This window comes from Thalassophryne amazonica, unplaced genomic scaffold, assembly GCF_902500255.1.
Source record: "Thalassophryne amazonica unplaced genomic scaffold, fThaAma1.1, whole genome shotgun sequence".
NCBI lineage: Eukaryota > Metazoa > Chordata > Actinopteri > Batrachoidiformes > Batrachoididae > Thalassophryne > Thalassophryne amazonica.
In genome coordinates, this window is record NW_022986231.1 from 1,215,262 (window position 1) to 1,237,730 (window position 22,469).

At 41.2% G+C, this 22,469-nt stretch overlaps 1 protein-coding gene across 2 annotated transcripts in view; it reads left to right on the forward strand.

The window, feature by feature from the left end:
- The first annotated feature begins 237 nt into the window (after window positions 1-237).
- Window positions 238-22,469, forward strand: part of LOC117505613 (receptor expression-enhancing protein 3-like) — a 95,062-nt gene continuing 72,830 nt past the window's right edge. Inside the window, exon 1 of one of the 2 annotated variants that reach the window (XM_034165195.1) lies at window positions 238-494. In XM_034165195.1, the coding sequence (XP_034021086.1) occupies window positions 463-494 (32 nt within the window). In that variant the 5' untranslated portion in view covers window positions 238-462. Of the gene's footprint in view, window positions 495-15,725; window positions 15,761-22,469 lie in introns of those variants that run through there. The other variant, XM_034165196.1, reaches the window with a different exon arrangement.

Genomic DNA, 22,469 nt, shown 5'->3' on the forward strand with positions numbered 1-22,469 from the left:
GAATGTTGGGAAAAACTTTTAAAAACCAATGAAACACCTTTGTCCTCTGTCATTGGCTTTCAGCAGACCAATCAAAGCAATGGATGAAGGTGTTGGAAAAACATACCGTCACAGAGCTATTGCAACCAATGACTGTTCGAGTTAGTGTAAATACGCTGAAGTGGCCAATGGAGGCTTCGATAGGCGGGCTCTTCTGACCCACGTCATTGGCTCGCAGAGAGTCTCCGAGTTGTCTGGAGGAAGTTAAAGAAGGAGAAGTGAGGAGGCTTTGGTTGACTTGACCGACTTGGACTGAACGCTTTACGGCTTCTTTTATGTTGGTTTTTCGGTGATGGACACGTGACCGAGGACGTGGTGCCGCTGACGTAGCCGCCTGAACCGGATCATCGACGTTTCACCTGAAGAAGTTGTTGGAGCGTCAAGGTGCCGACGTTCGAGTGTGTGATCTTAATAAAAGACAACATGGTGTCCTGGATGATCTCCAGAACTGTGGTGTAAGTACTGACGCACACAAGGTATCAAAGATAAACGGCTCGGGCTTTTTCGTTTGTTTGTAGATCCGGTAAAAGTCTGCCGCTGTGCTGTTCTGCTAGGCTAGGCTAACGTGGTACCGTCTTCCAATCCTTCAGGACGTAAAAGACCCACATCGGGTTCGGATTGAGCCCGACAGAAACGTGAATTGGACTGAAGCTAACACGGGCCTGTGCGGTGCTGCTAACTCAGCTTCAGGTGTCACAGGTGCTCACAGGCCACGCCCTGTGTCACTTACCGCTGACGTCATAATAAGATAAGACTTTATTGATCTTTGATTTATTGATTGATATTGATATAGTGGAGAAATTCATAATGTGACAGTGTCACTGGTCTTCCCCCCCCCAAAACAAAAAACAAAAACACACCAAGCTGTTTTCACAGCCTGTATGTAGTGAAAGACTGAAGTCATGAATCTGAAGTCAGTTTTTTTTTTGTTTGTTTTTTTAGGAAGCAGTTTGTAATAATAATAACATAATAATAATCATCTCTTATTCTGTTCCTAACTGGCGGTATTAGTAATCCCTTATTCCGTTCATACATAGGGGTTAAGTTTAGGGTTTAGGATTAGTGGTTGTGGCTAACGTAGTTTAGGTATGTATGTATCAGTAGCAAGTTGTAAAAGTATGTAGCCTCATGATCACATGGCATATTGATCAATGAGAGAGATGCTATGTACCAATAGTTCACTATATGAACATGGCTAAGTACAAATAGCCACTGCCTGTTTTTAATCTGATGCTTAAATTTAGCACTGGTCTGAAATTAGGGGTGCACCATTTTGGATTTTTGCTAACTTTTGTTTTGGCCAATACACAAGCCGATATCTTAACATTGGGGGTTTTTTTTTCTTCCTTCCTTTTGATTTCATTGAAAAGCTGTAAGTACTGAGGTGGACCTATTACAGTTGTTGTCACAAAGCTGTAGCTGTAGGCCTTTAATCCCCTATTGCTCCCGGTGTGTAGTGAGCACCTTGTATGGCAGCACCCTGACATTGGGGTGAATGTGAGGCATAATTGTAAAACCCTTTGAATGTTTGATGCAGATGGAAAAGCGCTATATAAATGCAGTCCATTTACTATTTAGATAAAACACCGAACATGGCAAAATATTTGATTCAACCTAAATGTATCATTTCAAATATATGAATTAGAGTTTACACATTCCCTCAAAAACAAGGACATTTTGAAACTTGGATAAGATGTTAATCTTTGCTGGTGTCGTGTTTCCTTTTTATGTAGAGTGGTGGCAATAAAAGTAAGAGTAATGTGCTATTTTCTGTGGTCACAAACAACACCAACAACCCTGTGATAGACAGTTTATGCCTATGAGTTCGTCATAGGCACAAACAAAATGTGTGAGTGGTTGAGACCTGTGGTAGACATCATGCAGTCAGCCTGCTGTCATTCAAACTCAAGTTTTTAGTGACCTGGTAATTATTTTTTTACTTTGAAGCAGTTTTATTTGAAATTCCTATGTAAATCACACATCATAATTACTTTGACATTATCCTGTTTATAACAGTACAATTTGAAATGTCAGATAATTCAACATTTATTCATGTAGCACTTAATATGAAGTTCTTCTGGCTTCTCACCTTTTCACTCAGGGTCTCCACAGCGGATGTAATTATGATGTGCGTGTTGATTCGACACGTTTTACACCGGATGTCCTTCCTTTCAAATTCTGGGATTTTTTTTCTCAATTTTAGTAACTAATTATTTGTTTCAAAGAAATTGAACTTACTGAGGCAGCATTAAGGACAGCATGATGGTTTAGTGGTTAACACTGTTGCCTCACAGCGAAAGGTTCTGGGTCTCGTCCCACCTAGGACTTTTTATGTGCACTGTTCATGTTGTCCCTGTGTTCATGTGGGTTCCTTCTGGGTGCTCTGGCTTCCTCTCACCGCTGAAGACATGCACGTTTGGTGAATTGGTGACCGTAGGCATGTGACTGAGTTTGTCTGTGTGGCTCTGTGATAGACTGCCGTCCTGTCTAGGGTGTAGCCCGCTTCTCGCCCTATGACTGCTGGGATTGGTTCAAGCTCCTCCACCCCTGACCCTGAAATGGAATAAATGGATTGACAGATGGAGTCAGCATTTAAAAAAAAAAAAAAAAAAAAAAAAAAAAAAAAAAAAAAAGGCGGGGGAAATCTGCTTTTGATCTTCATCCATAAATTGTCAACCCTGAGCAGATTCTGTAAAAAAGTAAATGACTAAAGTTTGCACTAATATTTTGTGGCTGTAAAAGTATGTTGTGCGACATAAGTTTATTTAAAGGCTTATATGTTACATATCATGAAAATTATTAAAAAGGCCACATACATAGTTATTTTTGTCTCATCATAAGTAAGCTTACATTTTGAAGTTTTTATAATTTAATGTGTGACTGTCAGCAGTACAGCTGAGTATTTCTCCAGTGAAGTCTGGTGTCAAAGATGAAGCCATGTTACTCTTAAGTCAAATCTAGACAGCAGAGACAAAGAAAGTACTCCCACCACGGCCATCTTGGTGTGGTTTTATAAACACAACTAGACTGTGAGCAAAAGTCTGATCTCGGGACCCGCTCTGCACTCTTTACCACTTCACTTTGTACTTTCACAAGAAATGTGTGAAGGTGGGTTATTGCGACTGGGCCAAAGTGTAGCTCACAAGTATGGACAGTAGCTGAGTAAAGGTGCCTGACACAGCATGTTTTTGATTCACACAACAGCAGGACCTGTGTCATGCTGGCGAGTAAACTCATCTTTAACTGGTGCAGACAGGACACCAGAGGTGTGTGCTATTGTGCACAGAGAATTTTGAAATGTTAAAAAAAATCTTTCACGCACAAATGTCTTGCTATGTGGCGCGACCAAATCACCGACAGCGTGCAGCTCGTCAAGTGGAGTAAATAAGTGAAAAGAGTCAGTGGTGACATCAGCAGCTCACATTAGAGCGCAGCTCATCTGAACGATTATAACAAGAAGTTAAATCTGTTATAAACATACTTTAAAGAGCTGCAGACAAGAAGGAAAAAACATGCAACTGTTTTATCAAGCCCTGACAGTGTAAACAAGTCCAAATAATTATAGACGGTTCAAAGTGCTTTTCTCTGGAGCTTGTTAGGCATGCCCTCGCTCCGGCTGCAGCCTCCTCTGTGATTCAGGAAGTGATTAGAGCTGTTTTCAAAGGCCAATTTGCAGAAAAAAATGATTAATCTGCCACAAAATAATTATTTTTAAATATGCATCGTCCAGCACAGAGCGAGTGGCAGCCGGTGGAACAAAGAACGGGTCCAGCTGTGAACACAGCGGGTGGGATTGTCACGACCAGTGGTGGGCACAGCTAACCAAAAAGTTAGCTTCGATAACAGCTAATCAGCTAACTGAAAAGTTATCTTTTCTAATGCTAAACCAATAAACCACCCAAAATTTATCGGAAGCCACAGATAACTGATAACTTGCAGTAAACTACTGACAAGCTGATTTTGAGTTTTAACACCACGATTGCGTTTGGTAGCATCAAAGGCAACCACACACCCAAACAGTGAGTCAGCATTTCTGTCTTTGTGCACCCTGCCCACTGCTGAAGCTCCTGTTTACTACATATTTTGCAGTAGTGAAGCAGCAAGGCAGAGGTCTTGGAAAATAAAGCAGTTTGACTTATGGTTTTGATTTAAAAATTAATTTGGATAGAATAACTCCATTAATGTCATTTCTATCATTTGTACAATGTTAAAATTTAACACATATCTTTTAATTTTAAATAATGCACTAATTCTGAAGTTTTGCAACAAACACAGACAGATGCCAAAGGGATTATGAATCAGAATCAGAATTTCTTTATTGTCCCATAAAGGGAAATTAATGTTGCAGCAGGAGCACACAAAAGACAAGGTACACAAAGATAACAATATTAACAGTAAAAATAAGACCCAATTAAAAGTCTAAAATCAAACACAATAAAAACAATACCCATACAATGTCAATGAGTAAATGAGCCTCCACTAACACTGATTGGTTGACTCATTCATTCTATGTATAAACCAACATGTTAATGTGACGTGAGGTATTGGTATTTACATATAAATGTGCTTTTGTAGAATATCCCATTTTATTCATATGTAAAAAAAAAAAAAGTCATTTGCAGGAGCCAAAGTCAAGTTATTAGATAACCGTCTGATATACCGGGGTCAAAATGCAGAGAACACTGCCATCTACTGGCACTTAGACCCTAACCCATAATCCTTTGCATACCAGTTTTTTTTGTGTGTGTGTGCCAGAGAGTTGCTGCGGTTTAAACAACAGAATCCATGACGACAATTGTAAATGAACATTAGGATTATGGGATATCTCAGTACTTGGGGTGAATAATGCCATGGACACTACTGGCCAGTAGATGACAGTAGCGAAAACATTTAACAGGTAAGGGCTAAAATCTTTGATAACAGACTTAACAGAGGTTTTTAACTGTTAAAACTTTATTTACCTCATCAGCAAAAACATGTTAGCGATCTAAAAATTATCTGACCAAAATTTATCGGAAGATAAATGGTCCGATGATGGTTTTCAGAGTTATCTGAAAAGCTTATTCGATGATGAAAACATTAGCTTCAATAGTTAGCGGATTAGCGGAACTGTGCCTGGAGTCGAATTAGTACATGCATGTGCTAGTTTGTGCACGTATTATTTGAGTGGTGCTCGTATACTGCACTTGCACTGGTGCAAGTAACTTTAAGTTTTATCGAGTATAAGCACCAGTAGAATAAACCAATAAAGAAATAAATAAGAAAAAAAACAATTTCCAGTGTGTTGTCTTCGTCTTCCCTGCGTTTTATGAGTTGCTGTGCTCTATTTGTTGTGGAAAGCTGACAAACGTCGCCAGCGGTGCTGTCCCTGGGTTCACAACATCCTCATGAGATGTTCCCAATTCGGGGAGTTTTATTATTTGCTGCAGGAGCTGCAGCAAATAACTGGCGCTGCAGGAGCTCCAGTTTGAGGACCTCCTGTCCCGTTTGTGCATGCACATGTAAACAAAGAAAAGAAAAGAAACTGTCTGCCGCTGCGGTTCCTCGCTCTCTCCCCTCAAACTCTGTCATCATTGTGTCATAAACCAGTCACCATTTGTTTTATTATACAGCTGGTCTATTTAATAATAAAATAATCTTCATGAACGATTCGTTCCGGGCGCAGCACATGAAAAAAAACAAAACTGTCTGCTGCTGCTTCTCCCCAGAGAGGAAGAGCCTGACACATCAGAAGGGAGAAGTTTTAAGGTTGATATGAGACTGACTTTTGGTTGTGCAAGTAACTTTATTTTTTGGTTGCAAGTAAATTTTTTTCTTACTAGCACTAGTGCAAGTAGGTTAAAAAATGTATTTCGGACCCTTGTGTGCCCACCACTGGTCACGACACAGGTCGTGTTGTTACGTGAATCAAAAACATGCTCGTGTCAGGGCACCTTAACAGATCAAGATCTTGTTGACATCTGCCACATGAACTGGCTGGCAGGCACGTCGAGAAAGCACAAACGCCGTCGTACGACGTGAGCATCTGTGTGCGTTATACGGCTGAAACAGCATTTCCATTCTCTTAAAACACAGCATAATGAATATAGCTGGATTCAAGGCCCTTTCTCTTTTCCTTCTCATGATAGACCAGGTGGTATTCAGTTAAAGTTATTGAAGTCCAGTTATTAAATTTCATCCAAGTAAAAGGTCTGAACTGAAGTCCAGCTTGTGTCTTATAGCCTTCCCCAGTGTCCACATTCGCTGTGGTTTCAAACAGTATTTATTGTCAATTTTCAATACAGGAAATGTTAACAAAGTGCACAGCTAGCTCCTTCACCATAAATAAAAGTAGGTCCAGGCAAAGTGTATGGTCTTTATTTCAGAAAGAATAAGTGCAAATGGAGCCAGATAAACCTCTTTTTTTTCCCCTCTTAAATTAAAGCAATCCCAGCCTAAAGAACTGGAGGCCTACACTTCAAGTAAAAAAAGTCAACATCTTCCAGAAACTATAAAGTGTCTTTTCAGTGGAAAAAAGACAGGTGCAAACAAGAGCAGTGACTAAACATTTTTCTCTTCTTTTTTTCTTAAATGACAGAGGTCCCAGACTAAAAAAACTGAAGGCCTGCTTTTCAAGTTAAAAAAAACTTCCAAAAAGAATCAATAAATGTGGCTTTTTTTAGGGTGAAAAAGCAAACAGAGCTTTGAACAGCATCTTTTCTCTTTTAATTATTCTTTTTTAAAGTTTTTCTTAATGGGAGAAACTGGGCATGTGACTGACTTGCAGCAATTTAAATCTTGGTTGGAATAGAGGTCAGTGCCATTGTGTAGAACTGTACTTGTTTTTAATCATGTTCATAGTGTAAAAAAGCTGACTCACAGCTGAAGTCGATCCAAACATAGTCAAGGTGTGCAGTGTTACCTTGGATAGACCAGAAACACACTCTCACACACAGTCTGTAGCCAGAAAGCAGCAGGGTCAGTTGCCTCAAAATGCTCTCTTAATGCAGCATTTCTTCACAGATCAATGAGTTCAAGCTGTCGAGATCCTGCATGAGCCCACTTGACTGTCTGCGTTACCTCCTTTGAAAAGCCTCTGACTTCTGTGATGAGGAAGGGATTCTGGATTAGCGTTTCCAATCAGCTTGTTTATGAAGAAACATCTCTCACCCTGAATCTGTACCTGCAGTTTTGGGAAGTGTTCACACTCTCCTTCAAGATGTTCTTTGAAAATGTCCAGCTGTCATCAAATCAGCAACTGAATTGTTCTGGCCCTGCAGCTTTAAATTGAGCTCATTCAGATGTGATGTAACGTCAACCGAAAAGGCAGCCATATCTATGTTGTGCTCATCTTGTATAAGAAGTGAAAACTGCTCTCTGACTCTTGACCTGCTCTAAGAAACCTGCTATTTCTTTTTGGACAGACCAGAAACGTCCCACTGCGTTGCCTTTCCTCAGCCACCTCACTTTGTTCTGCAGTAGCAGCTCATTGGTATTTGCCTCCACATCTTCCAGGAATTGTCTCAGGAGGTGATGCTGAAGAGATGACGATGCCCTCAGGAGTTGATGAGTTTCTGTTCATTACTTCAGCAAAATATTCTGATCGAGTGGCACACAGAACAGTCTGATGGATGAGACAGTGCGAAGCAGTAAGATGTGGGTTGTCCTCCTTCATCTGGGCACAGCCCCCTCTCTTTTTCCACCATGGCAGGGGCACTGTCTGTGGTGACAGAAACAACCTGCTTCAGATCTGTGCCCGTCTTTCTCAGCATCTCTTTTATTGCTGCATATACAGTAGTGTTCAGAATAATAGTACTGCTATGTGACTAAAAAGATTAATCCAGGTTTTGAGTATATTTCTTTATGTTACATGGGAAACAATGTACCAGTAGATTCTCACAAATCCAACAAGACCAAGCATTCATGATATGCTCACTCTTAAGGCTATGAAATTGGGCTATTAGTAAAAAAAAGTAGAAAAGGGGGTGTTCACAATAATAGTAGTGTAGCATTCAGTCAGTGAGTTTGTCAATTTTGTGGAACAAACAGGTGTGAATCAGGTGTCCCCTATTTAAGGATGAAGCCAGCACCTGTTGAACATGCTTTTCTCTTTGAAAGCCTGAGGAAAATGGGACGTTAAGACATTGTTCAGAAGAACAGCGTAGTTTGATTAAAAAGTTGATTGGAGAGGGGAAAACTTATACGCAGGTGCAAAAAATTATAGGCTGTTCATCTACAATGATCTCCAATGCTTTAAAATGGACAAAAAAAAAACCAGAGACGCGTGCAAGAAAACAGAAAACACCACCAAAATGGATAGAAGAATAACCAGAATGGCAAAGGCTCACCCATTGATCAGCTCCAGGATGATCAAAGACAGTCTGGAGTTACCTGTAAGTGCTGTGACAGTTAGAAGACACCTGTGTGAAGCTAATATTTGCAAGAATCCCCCGCAAAGTCCCTCTGTTAAATAAAAGACGTGCAGAAGAGGTTACAATTTGCTAAAGAACACATCAACTGGCCTAAAGAGAAATGGAGGAATATTTTGTGGACTGATGAGAGTAAAATTGTTCTTTTTGGTTCCAAGGGCCGCAGACAGTTTGTGAGACGACCCCCAAACTCTGAATTCAAGCCACAGTTCACAGTGAAGACATTGAAGCATGGTGGTGCAAGCATTATGATATGGGCATGTTTCTCCTACTATGGTGGGCCTATATATCGCATACCAGGTATCATGGATCAGTTTGGACATGTCAAAATACTTGAAGAGGTCATGTTGCCTTATGCTGAAGAGGACATGCCCTTGAAGTGGGTGTTTCAACAAGACAATGACCCCAAGCACACCAGTAAACGAGCAAAATCTTGGTTCCAAACCAACAAAATTAATGCCTCGCAGATGTGAAGAAATCATGAAAAACTGTGGTTATACAACTAAATACTAGTTTAGTGATTCACAGGATTGCTAAAAAAGCAGTTTGAACATAATAGTTTTGAGTTTGTACCATAAACAGCAGATGCTACTATTATTGTGAACACCCCCTTTTCTACTTTTTTTTTTTTACTAATAGCCCAATTTCATAGCCTTAAGAGTGTGCATATCATGAATGCTTGGTCTTGTTGGATTTGTGAGAATCTACTGAATCTACTGGTACCTTGTTTCCCATGTAACAATAAGAAATATACTCAAAACCTGGATTAATCTTTTTAGTCACATAGCACTACTATTATTCTGAACACTACTATATGTCTTCTTGTGTGTGTTACACCCAACAGGTCCTCACAGAGCTCCTTTGTGAAAAATCTCACATACACCAAAACCTGGTCATTATCACAAACATCTGTAGACTCATCAACGGCCACAGATACACATGATGCACCCCCCAGATTTAAATCCTTCAGACAGGAATCTGAGGGTTATAAATGTGATCTCCTGAACTGACTGCGATGTTCTGCTTTACACAGTCAGCAGTGACATTAATTTCGAACTTATTAACATCAGCTCATTGTCCACCAAATTACCTGTACCTACACCGAACGGTAGTTCCATCTTTGACGGATGGGTAGGTCCTGCTAAATGTTGCTGTGTGTATTTGTTGTTTGTTTTTTAAAATACACATTTCCCTGTCTTCAATTTATTACTCCAGACTACAGATTTGTATTTATGTTCTAGCTCGCACAGCGACACAAGCCTAATCATGTCTTAAAGTGCGAGCATCATACCAGCCTCTGATTGCTGTGAAGTGTTTTTTTTTTTTTTTTTTTTTTTTCTTTCTTTGAAATCAGCAGAACCTTTTTGGAGGCTGTGTATCCCACACCAAATAGGTACAAATGGGGAAAAAAACTGGGGTGGAATCAAGTTATTATCTGGTATCATTTTCGAAATATGGCACTACAAAGTTTGCAAGAAAATGAGCACCTTTACCAAAGAAGTGCCACGCCCTTTTTTGGATGTTCTGTTCAATTGGATTTTTCATATTGGGCCCATAATCTACAAAATATGTGAAAATTAAACAATCTGAAACCACAAAGGAAATGTTTGAAATACGTTGGTTTCAGCTTAGTGGTTAGCACTGCTTTCTCACAGCAAAAAGGTCATGGGATTGATTCCCACCTGTGGCTTTTCTCTGTGGAGTTTGCATGTTCTGTCCGTGTTTGCGTGGGTTTCCTCCGGGTGCTCCGGCTTCCTCCCACATCCAAAGACATGCAGGTTAGGTGAATTGGAAACTTTAAATTGCCTGTAGGTGTGCGTGCCGGTGGGAATGTGTTCATCTGTCTATATGTGACCCTGTGACAGACTGGTGTCCTGTCCAGGGTGTACCCCGCCTCATGCCCCATGACTGCTGCGATAGGCTCCAGCCCCCCCCGTGACCTTTAATTGGAGTGAGCGTTGAAGATGAGTGTGAGTGAGGTTGATTTCATATGGAATGCCCATGTGTTCTATGGACTAAAATCCTTAATGAGCCCACGCCAGCGCTGTGGGAACCTTGTGACCTTCTTCAAAGTAAGGTCACAGTCCAAACCGTGTCACTGAATATCTCATAAACCTGCAGTAAAATTGAGACACTTTAATTCTATGTATATGGTTTAATAATCTCTGACTTGTAATGGATTCGGACACCACTATGGTTCTGTTGCTGTTATATCTTAGCACTGTATTTGATATGGTGAATAATTGTATACTACTCAAGAAGATGGGAAATCATTTTGGGATTGCTGGGAATGCCCCTGCATGGTTGAAATGTGACCTAACCAGTCGCCCTGACTGTCCTGTACTATCATGTCACCTCAACCTTGTTGCTATTAAATATGGGGTTCAGCAGGGTTCTGTCTTAGGCCCCCTGCTTTTCTCCCTTTATATAGCATCCCTTGGGCATATACTATGATGTTTTAGGATTACTTTTCACTGTGATGCTGATGATACTCAATTGTATGTGCTGATAACTGCTGGTACTCTCATGCACACCAATACTTTAGAGGATTGCCTTGCTTCAGTGAAAAGCTGGATGTCCAGCAATTTCTTACTTTTAAAATCAGACAAGACTGAAATGATGGTCCTTGGTCCAGCAAGCCGTCAACATCAGTTTGACCAGCTAATGCTTAACCTAGACTTGTGCGCCATACATCACACTGGCAAACTGAGGAACCTTGGGGTGATTTTTTTTTTTTTTTTTTTTTTTTTTTTTTTTTTTTTTTGATCCCACGTTGTCCTTTTCAGAGAAGTCACCAGGGCTGCTTTCTTCCATCGTCATAACATAAAGAGGATTTGTCCCATCCTGTCTATGGCAGATGCAGAGATTTTAATCCATGCTTTTGTTTCTTCTTAGACTCGATTATTGCAACACCCTATTCTCTGGTTTACTGCAGTCAACTTTAGGGGTGTGCAATTGGTTGAAATTGCTGCTGCCAGAATTTTGACAAGAAGCAGAACGTTTGACCATATTTCACTGATTTTGGCCTCCCTTCATTGGCTTCTTATCTCTGTGAGGTCTGATTTTAAGATACTGTTACTAACTTACAAAATTATCAATGGATTTGCGCCTCCCTACCTAGGTGACCTGATTACACCCTGCATACTGGACCCTGCTCTTGAGTTTTCAGGGTGCAAGGCTACTTTGTGTCCCTAAGGTTAAAAAAAAAAAGTCATCAGGTCACAGAGCCTTCTCTTATTGTGCAGCTGTCTTGTGGAATGACCTACCTGCAGAGATAAAACACTCAGGGTCCGTAGAGACATTAAAGTCCAGACAAAGATGCATCTGTTCATCTATGCGTCAATAAAACAATCAGATTCTGTGGAAACTTTCAAGTCCAGACTTAAGATGCACTTATTTTCCCTTTCATATGACTAGCATACTGGTACAGTTTTGTTTTACGCTTTTTACTCTTTTAATTCATGTTATTAATAATTGGAGCAGGCCGCGGCCTCAACTTCACCTAAATTCTGGGTCTTTTAGTGAAGCTTAGGGCTAGCGGCCGGCAATCACCTTAGTATTTCTTCTGTTTTTCTTGTTGAGTAATGCTGGCAAATTATACAGTGTTTTTTGTCTTTCTGATGCCTGATTCTATTTTTTCTCTGTTTAAGGTGCAGCTCCATCCAGAGATGGGAGTTGTTTGTGTTGGCGATCCTCCTGTCCTGTGCGCCACTTGCATTTCTTGTATATTCATCCGTGAATTGTTCTGTAATTTATGTTTTGTCGCATGGCCCAAGCAGAGGGTCGCCCCTTTGAGTCTGGTCTGCTTGAGGTTTCTTCCTCAGAGGGAGTTTTTCCTTACCACTGTTGCTCTGGGGATTGGTAAGGTTAGACCTTACCTGTGTGAAGCGCCTTGAGGCAACTCTGTTGTGATTTGGTGCTATATAAAGGAAATTAAAAAAAAAATAAAAAATAAAAAAATATATATATATATATATATATATATATATATTCTTCCTCATGTATAGCTAGCATGTCTGTATAGTATGGAACTATGCTTCCTCTCCTTTTTAGTTTATATTATGAGCAACATAACAGGTTTCAGCCTCACTACATCTAAATTCTGGTTCTGTTGGTGAAGCACAGGGCTAGCTGCTGGCATCCACCTTGGTAATCTCTCTGCTTCCCTGTTGACTTACTGCTGATGATCTAGTGCCTCAGGTGCAGTTATTTCTGGCTGATTGATTTTGCTCTTGTTCTCTCTGTCTGAGGCACTGCCAAGACTTTCACTGGATCCTGGCCCTGCACCCCAGGGTGCTGGACCTACCTCAGGATGCCCTGCCTATTGCACCAATGACTGGAACTCCTGCTTCTCATGGACCTACCAGTGCTGGAAATGAACACACATAGATTGAAGACCCAAGACAGACTGGGTGGTGGCCAAGTTGTTTGTGCACTTGATTTCGTGCGGAAGGTTCCTGGTTCAAATCTCACCCCTGCCGCATTTCCCTATGTAATGTGGGGTTGCGTCAGGAAGGGCATCCAGCGTAAAACCTGTGCCAATTTAACGGGCAGGAAGGGACACAGGACAGACAACAGGCGGGACAGGAAAGGACACAGGACAGACAACAGGCGGGACAGGAAAGGACACAGGACAGACAACAGGCGGGACAGGAAAGGACACAGGACAGACAACAGGCGGGACAGGAAAGGACACAGGACAGGACAGTGGATGGCCTTGTTGTAACTCAACAGCAGATTTACTACAACATAGAGATGGAATCATACAAATTAGATTTGGAAAATAACGTCCTCACATGTTTGGAGACCGAAGACAAAATCTGTGCTTCAAACTAACTTTTTGATGGGGGGGAGGGGTGGTGGTGGGGGTCCAAAGTTCTGAAGGTTCCTGCACAGCCACAGACTAAAGCAGACCTTTTTGCTGTATAAGCACTTCTCTCAGTAATCCCCCTCCCCCCATCACATTCTTTGTCGTGAAGCTACTCCAGATGTTGTGAACTGTTGTTTTTCTTTCTTTTTAACAATTTTCTTCTTTTGGTCTTGCATTCCCTCCCCAGTGACACCCCCCCCGCCAACCATTGTTGTGCGACATTGACAAACCAAGATTGCTAATTTGAAGTCCAGAGTCCAGACCTGTGTGAAGGAAGTGGGTCTGTGTTTTCTTTGGCCTGCAGGAGAAGAAAGGACGGTGTCTGGGGGAGGGGAAGATTTGAAATCAGAACACGTGGAGTTACAGAAGAACAAGAAGGGAAACAGAAATTGAGCCCTGCTTTTCACCAGATACAGTATGACCCCCCTCGAGTAAAAGAATTTGAAAGAAACAGAACTTTTCCCACTCCTGTCTCCTGCAGGAACCTTTATGTTGGTGTGGCACTAAATGCTCTGCAGCCCGTCTTGACTGCTCGACCTTTACATTCCAGCCATTTTGTTGCGCCTCGGCTGCCAGCTCGGCGCGCCTGAGCGTCTTGCTTTCACAGACAGGAACTGTAAACAGAGCAGAGTGAGAAAATGAAAAGTGTATCAAGCCCTGGAAATGTCTGAGGGTGTGGTCACACTTGGCCTGGTTACCGTGCACTGTGCCAGAGCAGGCTTGTCCCGCGTCCCTGCCCCCTGCTGGCCTGTGCTCACACTGCACTCCACATTCCCAGCCTGAGCACATTCACAACATGACTTTCTTTTGAGAAAGTCCAAATGTATCGTGTGCGTGCATGTGTGTGTGTTCAGCATGAACATGGTGAGTCGTGAGTACGGCTGTTTCTAAATGTGGTGAGGGTGACAGTTCGACAGGGTGGTACGTGCACACGTAGAAATAAAACATGCACATGTGGACAGACTGGGAATGTAAACGGGACAGGCTGGCTCAGAAGAGTCAGTGTTGTGCACGCTCTTGTACACTGTGGGGACAGTCAGTGTGTGTGGTTCATGTTTATAACGTGTTTTTGTGTGAAAATACACAGTTATAAATCTTATTTATATTATCAGTAGCCTTTTAAAGTCCTATAACCTGTGAAACCTGAATCACTGTGTCCAGCGTCTGTCCCAGCTGCAGTCAGGGAGGAACAGGGGTGGAACCGGTTCTTTTCAAGAATCAAAAAAAAAAAAAAAAAAAAAAAAGATTAGATCCACCGACGTCAATAGACTTTTGTTCAACGATTCTCTTATCAGTCCTTCAGTTCACGTTACGCCAGAGCGGCCATTGTTTTTGAGGGTGTTTATCAGGAAAATGATCATTTCTCAGTGTTGATTGCAGACTCTGCAGAGGTAGAGAAATCCACTGGTCCGAAGACATGGACCAGTAACTTTTGATATATGTCTACTTGATATTTTCCCCTGCTGCACCAGTGTCTAGTTAAAAATGTTGTTGGTCTAGTGATTAAAAGTGTTTGACAAGATTGACTGTTTTTTCAGTTTTGTGTGTTACATAACTGAGCCGCTGTTGATTGATTACAATGACCTGCCCTGTGCTACTAAGTCACACCACTGACTTCATGAATGAAGCTCAGTCAACAAAGGAGAATCATGTAAAATATGCAGTGTCCACATGCTACTTTCATCTTAAATACACGGCTTTTAATTGAACCGGAGCAATGCACAGAAAAGTTACCATAGCGACACTGCATGTCCTTATATGGCAGACATGTACGAACAATCTTCAAGAAATGAAACAAATAGTCAGTGTTAATACTGTCTTTTAATGTGTGTGTTATGATGATTTCATAATAAATCATTTGATTGGTCAAAAAAATAAAACTTTGATCAACTGTTGTATTTTGCTACAAAATCTGAATGGGATGGGAAATTATAACATGATTTTCTTCAACAATCATAACATTTTGATCAGAAATGGACTGCATTTATATAGCACTTTTCCATCTGCATCAGACGCTCAAAGCGCGTTTACAATTATGCCTCACATTCACCCACACACCAATGTCAAGGTGCGGCCATGCAAGGCGCTCACGACACAGCTAGGGGATTAAGGACCTTGCTCAAGGGCTGTTGGCTATTTTCCAGTCAGGCTGGGGTTTGAACCTAGGATCTTCTGGTATAAAGCCCAACGCTTAACCACGAGACCTCCACTTCCCCTAATACATTATAGAGCAGTCACAAGAAAATAATAAAACCATGAATAATGAGCCACAAAGATTTTTATATAGAAATTTCATTGATTATTCAACTATTGAGCCACGTATATGATGTTCTTCTGAAGGAATTGGAGGAAACAGATGTTAAACTAGAAGCACTCAGAGCGCAGACCTCCGCCAAGGCCATAGGATCTCTGACGTCAGCCTTTGTGACCAGTCTTCATGAAGGTAGATGCAAAAAATGTTGAAATTGGCCCTATCCTGCAATGATAACGAATCCTTAAAAAAAATTACTGGATCTGGATTGTGGGTTTACTGGATCCGGATCATTACCAAAATTTAATGACTTCTAAGTTAGGCCAAGATACACCCCTGGTAAAAATTTCATTGAAATCCATTGAGGATTTTTGAGTAATCCTGCTAACAACCAACCAAACCATCCTACCAACCAACAAACGGATGGATATGACTGAAAACATAACCTCCTTGGTGGAGGTAAAAACCTTTTTACATCTGCCAAGGGTTTTCTCAGTGGAACCTGCTCTGTTGCACGTAGCCTGTCCTGTACTTGTAGCTGCCAGAACCTTGGATAATATGCCTCTAACATCCTTGTAGTATTTTGTACACAAATCGCCCCACGCTATTTTTGCTAAATTTTGAACTTCTTGAAATTAGTGCCACACTCAGAGAACCGGTTCTTTTTGAGAATCGTTCAGAAATGATTTGATCCACCGACATCAGTAGCCTTCTTGCTTAACAATTCCCTTATCAGTCCTTCAGCGTTGTTTTTGAGGGTGTTTATTGGGAAAATTCTCATTTCTTCGCGTTGATTGCAGACCCTCTGCTTCACTGCTTTTCAGAAGCGGAAAGTCTGCTTCTTAACCCGTGTCAAAGCCATTTAAAAATGTCAATCGTGAGTCACCTTTGTGCGGGTTAAAGTCACTAATAGGGATGGCTATTGATAAGATTTTATATATCGATTCCACTTATTGATCCGATTCCTTACCTCTTGTGAAACTACAGCAGACTAAAACTTTCTTTTAATCCCAAAATAAGACGTCCTGCGTTCTTTATGAATTACAACCCCAATTCCAATGAAGTTGGGACGTTGTGTAAAATGTAAATAAAAACAGAATACAATGATTTGCAAATCCTCTTCAACCTATATTCAATTTAATACACCACAAAGACAAGATATGTAATGTTCAAACTGATAAACTTTATTGTTTTTGTGCAAATATTTGCTCATTTTGAAATGGATGCCTGCAACATGTTTCAAAAAAGCTGGGACAGTGGTATGTTTACCACTGTGTTACATCATCTTTCCTTCTAACAACACTCAAGTGTTTAGGAACTGAGGACACTAATTGTTGAAGCTTTGTAGGTGGAATTCTTTCCCATTCTTGCTTGATGTACGACTTCAATTGTTCAACACTCCGAGGTCTGCGTTGTCGTATTCTGCGCTTCATAATGCGCCACACATGGTCAGTGGCCGACAGGTCTGGACTGCAGACCAGTCTGGTACCTGCACTCTGTTTCTACGAAGCCACGCTGTTGTAATGTGCAGAATGTGGCTTGGCATTGTCTTACTGAAATAAACAGGGACGTCCCTGAAAAAGACATTGCTTGGATGGCAGCATGTGTTGCTCCAAAACCTGGATGTACCTTTCAGCATGGATGGTGCCATCACAGATGTGTAAGTTGCCCATGTCACAACGACCACAAAAGACTCCAAGCTGTCATTGATGTTAAAAGGGGCAACACACGGTACGACGAACAGGGGGATGCAAACTTTTGATCAGGGTCATTTGGTTAGTTTCTGTTATCATTATGATTTAAAAAAGAGTAAACACAGTTTGACAATAAATGGCTTCACCCAACCACTAACCATGAGTGGGGAAAAAACGTTTTCGTGCAGTCATTTGTAATTCTCTGAAAAATGGCCAAAAAAATAAATAAATAAATAAAATCAATTCTGCCAGAGTATGTAAACCTTTGAGCACAGCTGTAAGTTACTTTGAAGGTTCTTTATTATTTTAGTGGATTTTTTTTTTTTTTTTTTTGCTTGTCAGTGGGTGTGTTGTGTTGTTTGTCACCTCAGCCTCGTGTGTGTCAGAGAGAGACAAAGACATGAGGACAGAATTACAGAGCTTTGGCTGCATTGCTGTTTCTATAGCAACAGCAGGAAAATAGTGATGTGGTTGTTGGTGCTCGGCCTGCTGCTGACGAGACTGTGTGCCAGTGAATGTTGAGTTGCTGGTGTCTGTGGTCTTAATGGGCCTCATGTATCAACGTTGCGTACGGCGATATTTGAGCGTATATGGGGTGTACGCCAAAACGGCTGCGCTACTTGGCATTTATCAATGTGGTCGTTGGCGTACGCTACGCTGAAATATACACCAGGTCGAGAGGTGGCGTAAATTAGACACCAAAATGAACCAGCGCTGGAATCCACATAAAATGAAGATGATCAACATGATAAACAGCAGTGCCTATTATACAAATCAATGCATATGTTACATAAATAACACTTTCCTGATTATACTACATAATAATCAATACAAATCCCGCCTTTGCGGGATTGTTTATGGAGCACGATCCGTGGTCACAGCGCTGACCACAAAGAAGCGCTGCTCGCCTTTTTCTCCAGACTTCGAGGCCTGGAGCCGAGCAGCGCTGAGCTTAACTTCATGTGGTGTGATCGTTTTAGACAGTGAAATTGATAATAACTGTAGTTTCATCATTCCCTTAATTCACCCGCGCTGCAACCAGGTTTTGTCGTCTCCATTCGGTTGTCACAATAAAATAAATACAGAAATACATTTAAAAAATAAAGAAATCTGACAGATTAGGCGTGTCTTATTAATTGAGCGAGCAAATATCCACATGTCAAGAATTATTGACATGTGAAAAGAGAATACAGTGGTCCCTCAGTATAACACCGTTCACCTGTCGTGGCCTTGGAGTCTCGCGGAGTATTAGTCCAATTTTGCATGCCTTTTTTTTTTTTTTTTTTTTTTACAGTGTTCTGTGTTCTGCGTATCTGTTTATAAGAATCTTGTTGCCCAGAAGAGAAAAGAGCGCCAACAACTACTCATAACTGTTTGTCACTCGGAAACAAACACCTGCAGCCAGGTGTGAGTGGGAAAAAGGCCGCAGCGTCAGGACGCAGAGGCGCGATCTGTGAAATACTGGTGAGTCACTATTAATAATTCTTATGTGTCCGACCTCGTTCATTGATCGTTAAAATTAATTCGTTAGTTCTACGAGGTCTGTTAGAAAAGTATCCGACCTTATTATTTTTTTCAAAAACCATATGGATTTGAATCACGTGTGATTACATCAGACATGCTTGAACCCTCGTGGGCATGCAAGAGTTTTTTCACGCCTGTCGGTTACGTCATTCGCCTGTGGGCAGTCTTTGAGTGAGGAGTCGCCCACCCTCTCGTCGTTTTTTCATTGTTTAGGAATGGCTCAGAGACTGCTGCTTTGTTTGATAAAAATTTTTTCAAAGCTGTAAGGCACAACTGAGTGGACACCATTCGATAAATTCAGCTGGTTTTCGGTAAAAAATTTTAACGGCTGATGAGAGATTTTGGTCTGGTAGTGTCGCCGTAAGGACGGCCCACGGCGCCTGACGGCGATCTGCGCTTCGAGGCGGCAGCGTCTTGCCATTTCAAGTTGAAAACTTACACATTTCAGGCTCTGTTGACCCAGTAAGTCGTCAGAGAACGGAGAACTTTCAGAAGAAGTCGGCATCAGGAGTTTATTCGGACATTCCATTGTTAACGGACATTTTGTAATGAAAGAACATGCGGGCAGAGTCGCATGTCGGGCCGGACCCGACCGCGGGGGGTCGCGACAGGAAAAACACCTCCGTTGGAAACCTTAACGGGCAAGTTGGAACATGTCCAAGCTGTTAAACAATTTCTCAGTTACTCACTTGTTGAAAGCCATCAAAGCCGCCTGAATTTTACAAATGGTTTTCAACACGGAGGTGTTTTTCTGTCGCGGCGCACACAGATTCACCAAGTCGTCACGGAAACGACTCAGTGAATTTGCACGCACGTCTTTCATTAAAAATGTCCTTAAACAGTGGAATGTCCGCATAAAGTCCTCATGCCGGCCTCTTCTGAATCTTCTCCGTTCTCTCATGACGTCCTGGGTGAATTAAGCCTTAATTAGGATGTTTTCAGGTCGAAACAGGCCGACGACTGCGCCTGGAAGCGCTGCAGGACGTCCCGCTCTGTGGGAAGTCCTTACACCGACAGAAACACCCCATAATCTTTCATCAGCCGTTAAACTTTTCACCGAAAACTAGCTTAATTTCTCGAATAGTATCCACTCGGATATTCCTGACAGGTCCAGAAAAAATTTTGATAAAGCAACGCGCGCAGTCTCGAGCAGCGTGTGAAACAAAGGAATTCAGCCGAGAGGGCGGGACCACATCTCACTCAAGGCCTGCCCACAAGGAAATGACATCACCGACACGCGTGAAAAAACTCACGCATGCGCACGAGGGTTCAAGCATGATTGGTGGAATCGCACGTCATTCAAATCCATATAGTTAAAAATAAAAGGGTCGGTTTATTGTCTAATAGACCTCGTAAATGCCATCATAATTATTTATAGGAAAACTTTCTATTTTTATTTCTCAAACAAATGTTTGGGCCTGAAACAGTTTGGTATTATTTTCCTACTAAGGTTTGAACTTTGAGAGTGTTTACACACGAGAGAAAAGTGAGAAAATGTTCATGCTTGATTGAGAAAGTGTATAAACTGTGTAGTGAGGGGTTTTACAGCTTTGAAACGTCAATAATTGTAAAAAAATAACGCTGACTACGTCGCGGTTTCGCATATTACGGGCTATTTTTTTTACAACGTAACTCCAGCGATTAATGAGGGACCACGTAACACTTTATTGATTATATACTACAAAACAATTGATACAACGGCCGCTTTTGACGCTCTATTGGCACGCGTCATGATTGGTGGAGTTCTTTTTATTGCCGTCTCCCGGCTTCCAAAATGAGGGTGTGTCTGAAGCGGAGTCTGAATATTTATGGGCGTGTTTATTATAATTACGATCGTTTCCACCCGCCGCATTTATCAAGATCACGTCAGGCGTACGCCAGAAATGGGCAGGTGCGCACTGCTTGATACATGTCACGGCAACTTTGGTGTATTTCAAGTTTACGCCGTAAATTTACGCCACAAGTGCGCAACATTGATACATGAGGCCCATTGTGTGTAACTACAGGCTGGACCACATTTGTTTACCTTAAGTTAAATCAGTCCGTGCTCCTCAAAGGGTTTGTTTTATGGGAGAATTCAGAATTCCACGCTGTTTGTCTGCTGTGTCTTTAAATGAATGGTGGTGGTGATTTTTCATGTCCTTTTGCTAACAGCGGTCTTTTTCTTGGCTTGAATCACTTGGTCTGAATGTTAAATGACAGGAGGATTTCTGAAGCTTAAATGTATCCTTGTCATTTGATTGGTGGTTTGTATGTCACGTGACAGTCACCATTTGCTCCCCTGTATGTCATGTATTTTACATTTCAGTTTATATAACACCTAAATAGATCTTTGTCATTTGATTGGTGGTTTGTATGTCACGTGATATTGATCATTTGTCCCATTTGCAATTTTGTTTCATTACTGTGCAATTTGGTTTCATACGTTTTGCACCACTGCATGCCGCAAACACTTTAACATAAAAGCACAATGTATTGCATTTGTGTGCATGCAGCAGTTAAGCATTGACGGACTGCGCACTCACACTAATATTCTCGCAACCTTTGACACGACAATGGCACTTCATTTACAAACATACATGATGGGGTTTGTTTTGGTGACAGACGAAGATTTGAACGAGCTTATTGACGGTGCTCATTCTTCTAATACAAAAAACAAAACAAAAAACAAAACAAAATCTTGTACGCGTAAGCTGTCTGGAGGCATTTGCAGTGTTCACTGGGACGTCTGTAGCTGAAGTAGAAGCGCTGTCAGATGAAAAGCTCAATAAATGTTATTTTTCGCTGGCTTGAGGAAGGCAGACGGCAGTTTGTACACAAAGAAGTTGATGTACAGCATCAGATACAGACGACATCGTCATTATTTGCAAGTTGACTGAGAACAATTTTAGATTGGGTTGGACTGCTTTAAGTTCATGTTGGACTGTTTGGAACCTCTTGACACACACCAAAATATAAGTCCCTCTTCTCTTGTTTATAAATGAGTAAAATATCAGATGACAAGGATCTGTTTTAGGTATTATATAAAACAAATAATGAATGTTTTTCATTCATGCAATGGAAAGAATATTTCACCTCATTGAATGGAACATTTCATTTTTCACTTAATAAAATATTCTTAACATTGCACTCAAACATTCATTATTTGTATACTATTTAACAACATTAGTTTTTCATGAATACCTTTACATGATGTGAGAAGTGTAAATCCAGTGTGCACGGTCCTTTCACAGACGATTTCTGCCATGATTTATTTATTTATTTTTCTCTAGAATAAAGAAAACAGTGGTGCCGTCCAGACAAACGCAACTCTTGCTCTGCTCAGTGTGCAGCTCACCCCTGGGGGGTGGGGGTGGGGTGGTCTAACAGTTGCCTTTGCCCTGCTGCTCTCCACTTCCTGTTCTGAGAAGAATTGAGTGTGTAATTTTAAGTAAAATGTCAATTGACAAGGGTCTGAGTGTTTTCCATTCATGCAATTGTAAGAATATTTGCACGAGTTGAAAAGTGAACATATCACATGATGTGGATTGTCCAATATCAACATGTTGAAAGGTAAAATGTACCATCCAACTCTGCTTCTCTTTGATGAATGGCACGTTCTACCTTTCAACATGTTGATGATATTGCACAATCCATATCATGGCAGACTGTCACACCAGTGAAGACTATGATGCCATTGTAAC